The 16,491-nt window shown below is 47.7% G+C and overlaps 1 protein-coding gene across 15 annotated transcripts in view; it reads left to right on the top strand.

Annotated features, from left to right (window-relative positions):
- CARMIL1 (capping protein regulator and myosin 1 linker 1) overlaps positions 1 to 16,491 on the top strand; it is a 310,815-nt gene that overhangs the window by 260,829 nt on the left and 33,495 nt on the right. For 12 of the 15 annotated variants that reach the window (XM_045057041.1, XM_045057036.1, XM_045057038.1 and 9 more), the window contains 3 exons: positions 3,692 to 3,709; positions 8,084 to 8,150; positions 8,371 to 8,567. In XM_045057041.1, coding sequence (XP_044912976.1) covers positions 3,692 to 3,709; positions 8,084 to 8,150; positions 8,371 to 8,567 — 282 coding nt within the window. The remainder of the gene's footprint in view (positions 1 to 3,691; positions 3,710 to 8,083; positions 8,151 to 8,370; positions 8,568 to 16,491) is intronic. The other 3 variants (XM_045057039.1, XM_019830116.3, XM_011282087.4) reach the window with 1 other exon arrangement.

Genomic DNA, 16,491 nt, shown 5'->3' with positions numbered 1-16,491 from the left:
TTCACGCAGGGGTTCAGTTCCATCATTCATTGACCAAATAGTTACTGAATGCCCACTGTGTGTCAGGTTCTCTGGAGGCGAACAAAAACGAATCCCGGCTTATCCTTTCCATCCGAAGATGTTCACCTTGTCTCCCCTGGGGATGCTGGGGACACAGGGTGGGGAGGGGACACCAAAAAGAAACATGAGCCAGATTTAACTTGTAAACAGGGTTTATTTCTGCCGGAGCCCCTCCTGTTCCTGGTCTAAACTTCTTTCAAGAAATAAATATACTTGACCCCGTGACTCTCTGTAGTTGAAATCCTTGTAGACGCGTTGGGGGCTGACAAGGTGGCGGCCAGAGTCCCCTCTGCGGTCTTTGGACAGATGGGCCTGAATTGCTGTGCTTGGACGTAAACCCCTCATTTCCTTATTTTTCTAACTAAATGGTTTGTTTTCTTCAGGCCAGTTCCTGAGCATCAAGTCCCCATCTCTGTGCTGCCGTTTGGAGGAAATACGAAAATAACTGCCAGAAACATTTGTGTATTTTTTTATAAATAGAGTAAACCCCATCAAGGCTCATGTTAATTTTTTTTTAATCCCTCATTTGTGAGTTTCATGGTAAAGAAAATGAAGAAGGTAGACGTGGTGGCAAGTTTTTGTTTTGATGTGGTTTTTGGGGGCTCCTGAACGTCGAGATCGCAGAAATCGAAACCCCGGTAGAGCAGTCATAACACTTATTAAAACACTCGCACGTGCAAAACAACTCGAGCTGTTCTAAGAATCTTTCAAGTTTCTAGACATGTGTCATAGTAGATCAGTTCCCGCCTTCAAAGTATTATGATCGGCTCGGTCCCTTTGTCATTGTCCCTGTAGGAGGTGGCCACGGCGGTTGTATCTGGCCACCCAGACGAGCCTCTGTTAGGGCGTCTGCCAAATAAGTTCAGATAATCCGTAAACACCAAGTGATCAGTGACTTTTGATATGTTCCTAAATCAGCTTTTTGAAGAACTCCTAAGAAATTGCAGAAAAGTACCCCCCAAAATGCCAAACCCTCATGTCCCCAACAACCTGAACAGATAGCTTTTAACACATTAGCACCTTCCTTTTGCCAGTGTAGTTTTTTGACACCAGCATATAAACTCTGGGAGCCCAGAGACCGATTCCTTATTTACTGCTCTGCCCATCCTTTCTTAAGAGTGCCTGGTACCCAGTGGGTGCTCAGTAAACCTTTGTTGAATTTTAAGTAATATAAAAACGTCCCCGATAAAGTTGTAGCCGCGTTTGACCCCTACCGACAGTCTCTCCCTCCTCCCGCCTTCGTCAGAGGCACCACTGTCCTGAGTTTGGACGCTTCCTATTTATTTTGTATGTTCAAACATCCATATACCCACAAGCAACATATGGTTTTATTTTATGGTTTGCGATTTACATAAATGGCATCAGGCCGTAAGTATCTTCCTGAAACTCGCATTTTTCATTCGATACCATCTTTTGAGACTTGTTCATGTTGTTACATTACACCTAAACCTTCTTGCTTTTTTCCCCTTTTAGCTGCTATTCCCTCATTTAACTATATTCATTTTCGTCATCAATGTCCCTGCTTGATAGACTTTTAGATTGTTCCCAGCTCGGTAGAAGTCTGTTACCTACGCGTGCGTCCTTACCAACCCCAGTCTTTGTCGTGGGCATAGGAAAATGGAAAAGTGATAGTATTTCTAATGTCTCTAATCGCTACCAGTTATAGAAGCACTGTGAGGCCACGGAATGGCACTGTGTCGGGCTCTGTGCTGAGCGTTTCATATATTCGCTTTGTCTTATTTAATACAACAGGTTGTTTTACAAACTGGAAAACTAGTCTGACATTACAGAAACATTGGCCAACCTCCACAACCCCCTAAGCGGCAGACTCAGGATTTGAGCTCAGTTCTTGGATACCAAAGCCTTGAGTGTGAGACATACTTTCGAGGGAGGATGACCCATTTTCACTCGCTGGACCTTCTCTTGTAATGGGAGATGTTGAGTCAATATAGTTAGCCAAGTTCCAAAAAGTGTGCAGGGGGAGTAGAGGAATGAACTGATGGTCTTTGTTCCACTGAAAAATTGAGTTGTCTGTTGCATGTTTCCTTCGTGATAGGAAGGTTTTTTTGGCCTGCCTGTCGTTTTAGGGGTTGAGCCAATTGAAAGTTTCCTCACCTTCACTTCTGATGATCTTCAGGTGGATAATTGGGGCAGCGCACTTGTCTTGTTGAATTAACCCTTCACGAAAAGAAGGGAAGTCTAAAATTATTCATGAGACGTAACCATCGGCTGTAACTCACTTCTGTATGTATCCCTAGTTATCTCTTTAAGGAAGCTTTCGAAGGGATGTGTGTTAAAGGCGGGGGGGGGGGAGGGGGCTGTGGGGGAGCAGAGTCGTTATTTCAGGCAATTCCAGAATATTTGAAAATGTATTTTTACTTTTTTGCCTTTCATTCTGCAAGGCTGTTTTCAATCTAATTTAATGAGTCCTCAAATGAGATCTATTTGAAGAAAATTACCTAATAAAGTATGAAATTAGTCTGGAGACTGAGAATTTTTGGCACGTTGCTGATGGCAGCCTTTCTGATAAGCAGATATACGATGATGATGATGATGGTGGTGGCGGTGATGGTGGTGATGGTGATGGGGAATGCCTTTGACTGATGTGTCAGCTTTTCTCTGAACAGACCCAGACTACCCACGTTCTCAAATTGATCCGCCCCCATTACTGTATCCTGTTGTGTATTGAGAAAAATTGGCACACAAAAAATAAGGAACTTGAAAGAAAATGCTAGAAAATGCTAGAAAACTTGCTAGAAAATGGATTAGGTAGGCTGCCTCAGGATGTGTTTTCAAGAAATTTGGAAAGGACCTCCCCACCCCCCCAACCCTCTAATACTTTGCTTTCACAAAGCCTGACCTTCTACAACTGAACTTTTTTTGTTATGTTTTAAAAAACTATTATGAATTTTCAGAGTATTAAGATGACCTAATAACTGTTGATGATCTATGAGGTTTAAACAAAATTATTGAATCAGAGATTTAGTGTGAAATATAAGCCATAAGGTATCATCAACATTGGTAACACTGTGGGTAGGTAACTGTTCTAGAATCTGGCATCAGCTCTTTTCCTGAAAAGATTTGGTGACTGATGGGGAGAGAGAATGGATTCAAAGCTACTTCGTCCCACAGTACAGAATGACGTAAAAGCTCCCGGAAGGGATGCCTATACGTGCCTGGAGATACGCTGTCCCCATTTTATTGCTGGGAGTCGCCTTTTGGCCCAAGAACCAAAACCTGCATGGGGCTCTCCAGCGTCCACCCAGTGTTGTGTCCGCCACGTGCCTTTGGAGCTCGTGACGTCTCCATTCCCCAAATGAGGCCGGGACCTTCTGCGGTTTATAGATGGCATTCTGCACGCACCTAACAAAAGAGGTGACATCGCTAGGAGTTCCCGCCGTTTTCAAGCTACGATTGTGCTTCTGCTTATAAAGAGCTGGGTTGGATGCCTTCCACCACTTATACCTTGGCCTCCTTCTTGCCTTTTTCCTTTGCTATGAAGGCTTTTGATGGAGCTTTTCTGTTTGTTTGTGAGCCGTGTCTCTCCCTCCCCTTTTCTTGTAGTGCCGTTCATGTAATGCTTTATCTCTCTCCCATTCATATTTTTTTCCTTCCTTTGTGCTGCATGGAGACTCTCTGCTGTACAAGTGTAAGTATTTGGGTGGCTCTGCAGTTTCTGGCTGGGCTCGTTTACAGTCTCGTGTTCCATCTGCTTGTGCTGCCTGGCTGGTCTCCCAGGAGACCGAGTGTCGTCCCCCGGCTGTGGATCCTGCATGAAACAGGCAGCAATTTAGAGGCAAGATTGCATTTTGCAAGGTGCTTCAACTAGAAAACAGGCGATGAATTTAAAGTATCCTGGCTGTGCCTGAAAGCAAGCAGAGTGTTGATGAAGAGGGCACCAACTTTCAAGAGGGGAAAACGGCCTTTTCCGTTCCTGTTTAAAAAAAAAAAAAAAAAAAAAGACATGATTCCTTAAACGTCCAGGTTTCGTTTTGGGTCTTTTGGGTTTTTTTTTTTTTTTTTTCCTGATTCTTGTTTCCCAGGGTTGTAGAAATTTGGCATCATGATTTCCTTCTTGGATTAGAAGAATTTTCCTAATCTGTTTCCCAACTTTTTTTTAACCGACTGTTTTTTTTTTTTAATGTAATTTTCTTAATGCTTATTTTTGCGAGAGAGAGAGAGAGAGCGTGAGCAGAGAGGGGTAGAGAGAGTGAGGGAGACACAGAATCCAAAGCAGGCTCCAGGCTCTGAGCTGTCAGCACAGAGCCAAACACGGGGCTCTATAGAACTCACGACTGTGAGATCATGACCTGAGCCAAAGTCGGATGCTCAACCGACTGAGCCACCCAGGTGCCCCTAACCAACCGGGTTTTATTTTGTTCCTTGTTTGTTTTAACCTCGGGGAAAAGAAATTAGGCATTCTCGAGCTTGACATGAGAATGTTGTCGTTTGTCCTTTGCACAAACTCGGTAAAACGTACAAGGAAACTTCTCCATCCTATTTTTGTGGTGAGAGAAGCGATGGAACTCTCATTTTAGAAACAATGAGCATGTCTAGGAAGTATAGGTTAAGAGTGAGTTTAGCAGGAAAAACTGTGGCGGTGTTTGTCAGGCTCCAACCTTAGTCCTTAACTGGTGGTAAAATTGAGATACCCCTTGGGCTACATGAGAGGAGTTTGAATTCCATCATAGGAACTGGATCAAAGGAGTAAGATTTCGGAGCAGTAGCACCATGCTCCCTTTAGATTCCTGTAGAATAGGAATAGTGGCCATGGTTTCGTTCACACTGTCTGCCAAGGTGGGCGTTTAGTGATGGTTTGGGATGTCAGGATGTGGAAGGAGTCTTGTGTTTAGGGCTCTCCTTCTAAAGTTACGTTTTAAAGACTTCAACACCCTGTGCCTCATGTCTCCTGAGTACGTGAATAGTGAAAAGTACTTACAACTCGCAAAATGCGTCTTTAAAGATAAAGTAATTTCATCTAGGCTTAAATAGTAGACAGTGCTGGCCACGAGTTGCTTTATGAAGAGTCCATTTGGTCCGTATGCCTCCCTTGCTTCTGTTGCTGACACCCCCCCTTTCATCTGAGAGGCACTTCGTGATTTCTCCTCCCAGCAAATATTTACGCATCGACAAATGTCCAGGGCAGGAAACGAAGGCCAAATAGTCTGAGAAAATTAACCCTTGTCATTTGGATACAGGAGCATTAACAGTTCTAAAGACAAGGTAAAGCTAGATCTCTTTTCTAGGGTACAACTCCTCTAACCAGCATGTGTGAGAAGGGGAAGACTAAGGGAGCATATAGACCAGATTTCTGGAAAAACAGAATATTTGTTCTTAAATGTATCCTTGGGTGCATAATCATAGCTCATTCTTATGTTCCCTCTTGCTCACGATGTGTATGTAGTGGGATCATAGGACTGAGCTACTAAAGAGTTTTCTTTTTCTATAAAACTGTTAAGGAAGAAAAAATTCTAAAGAAAAGAACGAAAAATAAGAGAGACATGAAATTCACTGTTTCTTTTTTCCCTCTTCGTCATTATACGTAAACCACGAGAAAGAAATCATGAAACAGTTCATCTGTCAGCAGTGGCTCAGTATCTAAAATTGGGTTGCTTTCTCAACACCGGCGGTCGAAACTCGCCTGATTTCGAGCCCTGACTATTGTCGCAAAAGCCCCTCGTCCCCGCGTGAACGTGGCAGACTTCAGAGATGTGTCAGATAGAGCGAAAGAGTTGCATTTGAAATGCAGCTGTAAAGAGCATGTGAGATGAAGGAAAGCTTTGAGGCATTAGAAAGTCAAACCGAGAAGAGAAAAGTAGGTCCCATTTGGTGGATGGCAGCTATGGAGAGCCCGGATGGTTGCCATACAAACCCCTCAGTGTCTGTGTAGTTAGCTCGAGCTGAATGACCGATTTACAGGTAGGCGTCAGTGTGTAAATGGGTCTCTCTCTACCTGTCTTTTATATTATGTATAAATGTTATAGATCATCTGTATTCTTTTACATATAGCTCTCTGGTCATTCCTTTCCAGCCATTCAGAATTGTAATATACTTGAAATGTCATCATGGTCGTATGTGTTACACACATTTGGTATCTGTTGTAAAGGTTAAAGAGGGAGACTTGAGCCAGATTCTTTTTGCCCGTGAACACTTTTTCTGTAAAATCAAGAGTCGCAGGAAGAAAACGTTGGACGACATCGTCGTTCCAAGCATTTTATTTGTGGCTGTCCAAATGAATTGGCTGGAAATTAGTCCCAAGCTGCTGCTCGATCCCTTTACCTGTCACGGTTGTATGCAAAATGGAGGGAGTACTAAAGGCATTTTTCGTGAAACATAGCAGATATTTTGGTAGTTGGGTTCTCCTGAGGATTATTTATTCGTAGAGGTTTCCCTTATGAATAGACCAGTCAGGCCACGCCGCTCTCTGCTTCAGTCAACTGCGAGGTCAAGGTCAGTTTCGGGGGAGAGCAACCTGGAAGCTGGCTCCCTTTCCAGCTGCCTCGGATTGACGCTTGCTTTACGGGTAGATACTCCTGAGATTGTCTGCCGTTAACCTCGAAAGAACCAAATCAGCAGTTTTCCCAGTGTATTTCAGGGTGACCCGTCTGGCTTTGAATATAATTGCTCATCTCTCCTCTCCCTTTTCTCCCAATAATAAATACTGGCAGAAGGATATTGTTATTAAAGCCGGCACAAAATTGTTAGAACTCTGAAGTTGTTTGTTTCAAAGGTCAGTATGAGCCAGTTCATTCTTTGAACCAGAGAGTTTCTCACCCTTGTGGCCGTTTTTGGGGAGAGCCTTAGATGACGGCCTATTAAAAAGACTACAAAGTAAGTTCTGTTATCTCTTACTTCACACAAAGACTGGTGTCCAGGATCAAACCGATTAAAACGTCCCTAACATCCGTTCATCGGTATAGTGATGGCGAAGGGTGTGGTTACAAGGGATGCTGGGCCAGCCTCGTGAGGATCTGTCCCTGGTGCCGTTCCTAATGACACTTTGAATGGTGGCCTCTGTCATCTCTGTGAGTCAGTTTCTTCCTTCAGATTTGAGAGGGGATGACAGAGGCCTCCTCCTACTTTCACTGTGGTCCTGCTGAGGGAGAAGCTAGCACCTTCCTTGGTCTTGGCTTTATGTAATCAGCAGTTGGCACCAAGGCTTAAGTTCTGGTGGTTCGGGTGTTGGTCCCATATTTGAAAGACTCAACGAGAAGCGACAGCAGATACAGACTTGGAAACTATGGCAACCATTTCCTAGTTAGTCTTTGCCCATAATCTAAGGGTCAGAATCTTGGTGGCAGAAGTGGGAGATGGGACAGTTACTTGAAATACCGAGGTGACAAAGAGTCCGGTGTCGCCTGGGAGTTGCGACCGTGGTCACGAGCAGTGAACAATTGCAGTGTCCGCTTGTAGCGGCTGATGTTTTACCATCCTTTAATCGTATTTTTTATATCCATTTTTTTTAACGTTTATTTATTTTTGAGACAGGGAGAGGCAGCATGAACGGGGGAGGGTCAGAGAGAGAGGAAGACATAGAATCTGAAATAGGCTCCAGGCTCTGAGCTGTCAGCACAGAGCCCGACGCGGGGCTCAAACTCACGGACCGTGAGATCATGACCTGAGCCGAAGTCGGACGCTTCACCAACTGAGCCACCCAGGCGCCCCTTTATATCCATTTTAGTATCGTCAGGTGCAGCTGGGAATTACATTCTGTATCATTCACTGTTCCTTTCCGCCTTGTAAATACAGTGTAAGCGATGAAAGCTGGGGCGAGGAAGGGGGAGGAGGCAGAAGGGGTCGTACGAGTCGAGAACATCGTCACCCTTTGGAAACGTGGGGGCTCGGTCTCCGCAGGGAGGCCGTCAGATGTGACCAGCCATCCTGGAAAGAGGCGAAGCAGATACTGAGTTTAAACATTTGATCCCAGATGCTCCTTCAGCCCCGCCCCTCCTGAACCGTTAACTGAAGTTTGGAAGGCGAGTTTTGTGTGGACGCCTAAGGGCTTCCTTTATCTCGTTGCCAGATGACGCCCAAATCCAAACGGAAGAGTATCCATAGCCGGATGCTGCGGCCTGTTTCCAGGGCCTTCGGTGAGTTATTTCTGTGTCCGTGAAACACCCTCAGCGGGGACCTCGGGCCGCTTCGGGGCCGTTTCCCGGGGATGCTCTGGGAGGCAGCGCTCAGAAGGGCGTCGCGTGGTTTGTGAACGCATGCGTGTGCGATTGGGTGAGGGGCCTGACGTGACCTTTCGGCATTCCGCGGCCCATCCGGAGGCACTCAGCTTGGGCCCGGGGCCCTGCTTCGTTTCAGAGATGGAGTTTGACCTCGACAAAGCTCTGGAGGAGGTGCCCATCCACATCGAAGACCCGCCCCTCCCGTCCGCCCGGCAGGAGAAGCGGAGCTCGGGGCTCATCTCCGAGCTGCCTTCTGAAGAAGGGAAGAAACTGGAACACTTCACCAAGTTAAGGCCGAAGCGGAATAAGAAGCAGCAGCCCACCCAGGCGGCGGTAGGTGGACCGCGCCCCCCACCCCCCACCCCTCCCGACCCAGGGGGAGCGCGGGGGACGGACCCCCCGCACGACCCCCAAGCCCGTGTCTCCGCTGGGCGCTCGGCCGTTGGGGAAAAGATCACGCGGTCGAGCGCCCAGGGCCTCGGAGCGGAGTTGCCCTTGGAAGAAATCCTTAGAAAAGTCGCGGTCCCGGGCGGGAGCCCAGTGGACTCCGTCCAGCAGCCTGCGACGTCTGATGCGGACGGGGGGCAAGGAGGCGCCGAAGAACTGGTGTGTGACTGACTCGAGGGTGCCCACCCCTGCCCCCCCCCAGCCGCGCCTGCCTCCTCCCCGCTCACCTGCCCAGCCCGGGTGGCGAAGCGGGGTTCCCGGGGCAGCGCGGAGACCACACCCCGTGTCCCCTGCGGGACAGGGTGGGACGGTTTGTGCCTCACGACCTTCATGTAGCTTACCCCGTGCCCCTCCCGGGCGCACGTCTCCCCTCTCCTTTCCAAGGTTGGCCCCGGGGTCTCTGTCCCCATCTCCCTTCCCCTGCGGTCCCCCGGAATCTCTGCCGTGTCCCCACCCGCCTCTGCGGCCGCCCTGTCCCCGCTGACCTAATCCCCTTCCGCCGGGTCTCAGTGGTTACTTGACAAAGAAAAGTGCATCCTTCCCGAAACCACTTCCCGTGGGCTTGGTGTCGCCACGGGCTTCCTTTTCAACCCCCTCCCTCCCCCCCGATTCCGGTGACGCCTTGGACTGTGTTACTTGCTGCCTGGGCCGTGTGGGCAGAACCCGGGGTTACAGTCCGTGGCTGACGCTGCCCTGTCTGCTCTAGAGTCAAATAGTCACCTGCCTCCTCAACGTCAGCGTCCCAGAGCACCTCGGGCTCAGGCCGTTCAAAACTGGGCGCGTCTCTCCCTGTGAACCCGCCTTCCACTCACTTCCCTGTCCGCCATGGCGCATCACAGGTGACGAGTCAGGATATGATCCTCATGAGACCCCAGGTCCCAGTCCCAACCCAGACCTCCTCTGCCTTCCTCCTTGTCATCCCTGCCTTTGCTGCTTCCCACCCAGTGTCTCAGTCCTGCAGAGCTGTAGCCTTTTCCTCGTCACTTCCCCTCCCTGCCCCACACACCTCCTGGGCTGACAACCACTCATCTTTCAGATCTCCTCTTGCCTCAGTGTGCCAGAAAGCCCTCTCGGTCTCTACGTCTGTGCTCCCATAAGACTGTGCTTGCAGGACTCCAGGGGAGGCCATTCTCACAGACCGGATGTGCACAGTGCCCCGCCTGAACAACCTGCCATGGAGGCCGTGGCTCTTCCAGTGCCTGCTGTTCATAACTGTTATAGCTGCCTTTCTAGCTCTTGTCATAGTGTTTTCGAAGCACTCTCTCCTCCTTGTCTCTAAGCCTCATGTAGGAAGGCAGGTAGTTTATTACCCTTGGATTTATGCTCAGTGGTGAGTGTGGTTTCAGAATAGGGTGGAGGGTCAGCGGTACTTAGAGGATGCCATGTGGATGACTGGAGGCGTGGATGGGTAAAGGTCACAATAATTACGTGCGTGGTCAATCATTTATTCATCCCTGCTCAGGCTTCTTGTGTTGGTTAATTTCTCATTGGAATCTGAAAAGCATGACCCGGTTTCCCAAAAAAACAAGGAAACAGCTTTAGTGCTTTGTTTCCTGATTTACTTGATTTTAACTTTTTAGTCCACTGTTACATATTCTTAGAAGAATACACGTTTACAAATCTTATTTTTATTTTTTTTAATTTCTTAAGTGTTTGTTTATCTTTGAGAGAGAGACAGAGCGTAAGTGGGGGAGGGCAGAGAGAGAGAGGGAGACACAGAATCCGAAACGGGCTCCACGGGCTCTGAGCTGTCAGCACAGAGCCCGACGCGGGGCTCGAACTCACGAACCGTGAGGTCATGACCTGAGGCGAAGTCCGACGCTTAACCGACTGAGCCACCCAGGCGCCCCGAACTTTTTTTAAATGAGGCCTTTTTAGATAGGGGAAAAGATGACCTCCCCCACTCTGGATTCGAGGTGGTTACTGAATAAGCGGCCCCTCTGTGGCTCTCTCCGCGTGGAGAGTCATTAGCAGCGTAACTTGTACGCAAAACGGCGGCGGAAGCGTTTCCTTGATGAAGTCAGTGACCCACAGAAAGAGAATATTGTGGACGTATTTAAAAACCAAGAAGGGGAGGGAAGACGGCTGAGATAGGGTCCTTGTGGAGGGATGCACAGGCATACGCCACAGAGGGTTTAGCTTCGGCCACGGCGGGGCCGGGCCGCGTGGGCTCGGGCTGTCCCATCCTGGGAGCCCTGCCGGGACCCGGGCTGTGTCCTGAAGCGGAGGGCTGTGGCCGTGGCTCCAGGGCCATCTGGCTTCTTCCCAGAGGTCTGGCAGGTGAGAAACTAGCGCGGCTCGCTTCCCTTTGGGCTCGCGGCGAAACTGGACGAACCTCAGATGCCACGGCACTTGCGGTTTTCAAAGTATCTTCCTGTGTCTCGAGGCCGCGACGTGGCTCCGTTTTCAGCTGAGGATGAGGGGCTGATGGTTTGTCTTCCTCACTAGCGTTCTGTAGCGACGGTCACTTCTGTTGCTGCTTGGTTTACTTTTGCTGGGACCGAGGAGACTCCGTCTGTCCTAAGTCTGTTTTAACTTCCTAGCGCTTGCCCTTGACCTCGGATGCCCCTATGAACCTTCCTAAGTATCAGAATGCTCAGAACCAAGGTGTGGCTTTTCTTTTCTTTTTACTTTTAGCATTTCTGACGCCAAATGTGTGGGTTCCCCCACCCGGCACCCCCTTCCCCAACTAATTCTTCGATTCTGGACACCAACTGAGCGTCCTACAGTTCAGCTCTGGCACTACCTGGAGTTAAGCTGGACCCCACAGGTTAGGGGCTTAGGGGCACCCCCACTTGAGACACCAGTCCCAGCGTGTCATCTGTACTTCTGAGCAGCTGACTGTAAATTCTAGAGAGGGTCCCACACGCTGCTCCCCAGGTATGATAATTTGCTAGAAGGATTCAAGAAGACACTTCACTTACTACTACCGGTTGATCGTAAAGGACGCAGCTCAGGGACAGCCACATGGGTGAGATGTGTAGGCTGAGGTGAGAGAAGCCCCTCTCTGGGCAGGTCACCCACACACACACCTCCGTGTGTCCCGGGGGCTCTGCCGACCTCATCACTTGGGGGTGTTTGTGGAGGTTCCGTTAAGTAGGCTTGGGCACGATGAAATCGTTGGTCGTTGGTGACCAGCTCTGTCACCAGGCCCTCATCCCTCCCCAGGGTGAGGGATCGGGCTGGAAGTTCTAGCTGTCCTATTGTGTGGCTGGTTTCTCTGACAACCAGCCCTTATCCTGAAGCTGCCTGGGAGTCCCCAAGCTTTTTATTGTCAACTCAGAAACGGTTGGAAAGGGCTTGTTCTAAGTATCAAAAGATGCCCCCATTAGCTCTGTCACTCAGGAGATGGCAAGGATTTTGGAAACTCTGTGCCAGGAACCAGGACAAAGGCCACATATGCACTCTGATAGCCCACAAGGCTAAGTTAAATGCCAACGTGTCCGTTTCTGCGGGGCCAAACTTGGATTACTGTGTCGTAACTTTGGTTCCTGTGCCAAAAATACACAAATAAATATCTACATAGATATGAAGAGTAGACAACTATTTTTAAAAAATAATAAAAATTCAATCTTCGGTCAAACTACAGTGCTTCTAAACTACCAGACATTTTAGGAATAATTGATACAGACATCTTACCTGTACATTTTAAGTCTTTACTGAACCTCTGTAAAAACAAACCAAAAAAAAAAACCCCAATTTATTTTAATGACGAGATAAAATATACCAGTTTCTTCTTTTTTTTTCATTTCATTAATGTGTATGTAAGAACACTTCGACATTACATTGTGGCTGCTTCGTCTGTAGACTTGAATCTCGGAGTGTAGTTGTGAGAGACAGACGTGAGCTGGAGCTCTGGCAGGTTCTCTCTTTCCCTGGCAATGTGTGTCTGGACATGGGATCTTTCTAAGCTTGCTTCTAAAATACCAGCACTGGGGCACCTGGGGGGCTCGGTCAGTTCAGTGCCCAACTCTTGATTTCGGCTCAGGTCATAATCTCATGGCTCATGGGTTCGAGCCCCACATCGGGGTCGGGCTGGCAGTGTGGAGTCTGCTTGGGATTCATATTCTCTCTCTCTTTCTCTCTCTCTCTCTCCCCCTCTCTCCCCCTCTCTCCCCCTCTCTCCCCTTCCCTGCTCACACTCAAATAAACGCACATTAAAAAATAATAAAATAAAATCCTGCCCACATTATTGAGCTGTCATGAGAAAAAATGGAATAAAAGTATACAGTCCTTTATTAAATGTAAATATTGTTCCTCAGAGCTAGTATTCCTGTTTTATTAATATTAACTATCTTTACTATATTAATATTTGCTTTCCCCTTTGTCTCCTGTTCTCCTTCCCTGACACTGTAGTGGAGGAGAAGAGAAGAATGTCCCTAGAAATGGATGCGTATCACCCTTAGCTACTGTACTTTGGTGAATTTTTTACTGATTTCATTAAGGAGCAAGCCAACTATTTTATAAAAATTCACATTCAAAAATTACGCCCCTTGGGGCGCCTGGGTGGCGCAGTCAGTTAAGCATCCGACTTCAGCCAGGTCACGATCTCGCGGTCCGTGAATTCGAGCCCCGCGTCAGGCTCTGGGCTGATGGCTCGGAGCCTGGAGCCTGTTTCCGATTCTGTGTCTCCCTCTCTCTCTGCCCCTCCCCTGTTCATGCTCTGTCTCTCTCTGTCCCAAAAATAAATAAAAAACGTTGAAAAAAAAAATTAAAAAAAAAATTACGCCCCTAGTGGAAATGACTTTTAGAGAGTCTGCCTTGGGGCTGGGAGCTTCACGTGGGTAAACGAAGAGTGGCAATGCCATTTTCCAAGCACCAGGGTGTGCCCGCGTACCTGTGGAAGGGCACGACCGGTGGGAGAGGGAAGGGTAGTGGGGGTGGATATTAGGACAAGTCCCTGGTATTTTAGAATGTGCCTCTTGCTCACATCATAGTCCGACGTGCGCATGTCTGGCCAGGGGACCCCACGGAGGTCGTTCGGGGACCCAGGCTGCTTTCGTTTACGGTTCTTTCTCGACTTTGGTCCTTGGAGTCCTGTCCGCTCAGCTGGAGGATGACAGGAGGCACTCAGGTTCACGCCAGGAGGTTTGATAGGCCGGTCTGGCAGTGATACCGTTAGCCAGAGCTTGGCCGGGGCCAGCGTGCTCGCCCGGGCTTTGTACCCATCCACTGCCCGTTAGCTACCGCCTCTGCTGCCCTCGCCTGGCGCCCACACAGGGGAAAAGCACCCCCTAAAGGAAAAACCGTTGAGGGGCGCCTGGGTGGCTCAGGGGTTAAGCGTCCGACTTTGGCTCAAGTCATGATCTCGCGGCGGGTGGGTCTGAGCCCTGCGTCGGGCTCGCTGCTCTCAGCACAGAGCCTGCTTTGGATCCTCTCTCTCCCTCTCTCTCTGCCCCTCCCCTGCTCGCTCACTCTCTCAAAAATAAGCGTGTCAAAAAAAATCTGCACAGCAGAATGAGACTCAGAAGCCAGGTTCTAGCTGCGCGGGCCGCTAACTAGCCGCGTCTCCACTGGAAGGAATTCTACGGACGATCTACTCCTTGTTCAAGGGAGTGGGACGCCCAGGGCAAGTAACCGACCTGCCTGTGGTCATCCTCTGAGTTATTACCGTACATCATGCAGTGGCTTTGCTCCACCTGACACGTCAGCGTCAGCCGGCCCCGTTTCTGGCGCGGCCCCACACCGCTTAGCCCAGGGACGAAGCTAGCCGACTCTGATTAAAACCGACCAAATCCCAGTAATCCGTCATCTCTCACGTGCTTCGAATGACGATACCACAAGGCTGGAAGGAATTTCAATGTCGTCTTGTCTGGTCCCCTTCATTTATTTCCCCCATTCCTCCCCGCTGCCTCCCTCTGGGAACCATCAGTGTATTCTCCGTAGTTAAGAATTGGTTTTTTGGTTTGTCTCTTTTTTTTCCTGTTTGTTGTATTCCACATACGGGTGAAGTCATATGGTATTTGTCTTTCTCTGACTTCACTAGCATAATACACTCGAGCTCCATCCATGTCTCTGGCAAGATTTGGCAAGATTACATTCTTTTCAATGACTGAGCAAGGTTCCATACCTTATGTATACCATATCTTCTTTATACACTCATTTATAGGTGGACACTTGGGCTGCTTCCGTCATTTGGCTGCTGTGAATAAGGCTGCAGTAAACACAAGGGTGCGATAGCTTTCTGAATTAGGGTTTCCGTATTCTTTGGGTGACTACCCAGTAGTGAAATTACTGGATTAGGTGGTAATTCTTTTTTTAGTTTTTTGAGGAACCTCCATACTGTTCTCCACAGTGACTGCACCAGTTTGCATTCCCACCAGCAGCACACGAGGGTTCCTTTTTATTCACATCCTCACCAACACTCGTTGTTTCTTGTGTTTGATTTGACAGGTGTGAGGCGATACCCCATTGTGGTTTTGTTTTGCGTTCCCCTGATGATGAGTGATGTTGAGCATGTAGTCATGTGTCTGTTGGCCCCCTGGATGTCTTCTCTGGAGAAGTGTCTGTTCGTGTCTTCTGGATTATTTGGGGTGTGTGTGTGTGTGTGTGCTTGTGTGTGTGTGTGTGTGTGTGTGTGTGTGTGTGTGTTGAATTGTAGATGTTCTTTATATATCTTTGTCACTAACCCTATAAGGGATATGTCATTTGCAAATATTTTCTCCCATTCAGTAGGTTGTCTTTAAATTTTGTTGATTGTTTCCTTTGCTGTACAGAAGTTTTTTTATTTTGATGTAGTCCCAAGAGTTTTATTTTTGCTTTTGTTTCCTTTACCTCAGAAGACATATCTAGAAAATTGTTGCTCTGGCCGATGGTCATAAAATTATTGTCTGTTCTCTCCTAGAATTTTTATGATTTCAAGCCTCACATTTAGGTCCTTAATCCATTTCGAGTTTACTTTTGTATATGATGTGAGAAAGTGGTCCCGTTTCATTCTTTTGCATGTTGCTGTCCTGTTGTCCCGACACAATTTGTTGAAGAGACTGTCTTTTTCTCACTGCATATTCTTGCCTCTTTTGTTGAGGATTAATTGACCATATAATTGTGGGTTTATTTCTGGGCTCTCTGTTCTGTTCCGTTGATCTGTGTGTCCGTTTTTGTGCCAGTACCATACTGTTTTGATTATTATACCTTTGTCATATGTCTTGAAATCTGGGGTGGTGATACCTCCAGTTTTGTTCTTTTTCAGGAGTGCTGTGGTTATTTGAGGTCTTTTGCAATCCATACAAATTTTAGTATTCTAGGTTTTAGAAAAATGCTGTTGGTATTTTCATAGGGAATGCATTAAATCTGTAGATTGCTTTGAATAGTATGGACATCCTACAATATTTGTTTTTCCAATCCATGAGCATGGACCTTCTTTCCATTTGTGTTCGCATTTTCAGTTTTTTCCTCAGTGTTCTATAGTTTTTTGAGTAAAGATGTTTCACCATCATGGTAAAGTTTATCACTAGACGTTTTATTCTTTTTGATGCATTGGTAAATGGGATTCTTCTTTCAATTTTTTTAATGTTTAATTATTTTTGAGAGAGACAGAGCATGAGCAGGGGAGGGGGAGAGAGAGAGGGAGACACAGAATCCAAAGCAGGCTCCGGGCTCTGAGCTGTCAGCACACAGCCCGACCTGGGGCTTGAACTCACAAACTATGAGATCATGACCTGAGCCAAAGTTGGCCACTTAGCTGACTGAGCCACCCAGGCGCCCTGGGATTGTTTTTTGTTTGTTTGTTTGTTTGTTTGTTTTTTGATTTCTTTTTCCACTACATTACTATTAGTGTATGGAAATGCAGTAGATGTCTGTATATTGATTT

This window comes from Felis catus, chromosome B2 (genome assembly GCF_018350175.1).
Source record: "Felis catus isolate Fca126 chromosome B2, F.catus_Fca126_mat1.0, whole genome shotgun sequence".
NCBI classification, from domain to species: Eukaryota; Metazoa; Chordata; class Mammalia; order Carnivora; family Felidae; genus Felis; species Felis catus.
Note: the sequence above shows the minus strand (reverse complement) of the source record. Positions and strands in the feature narration are given on the sequence as shown.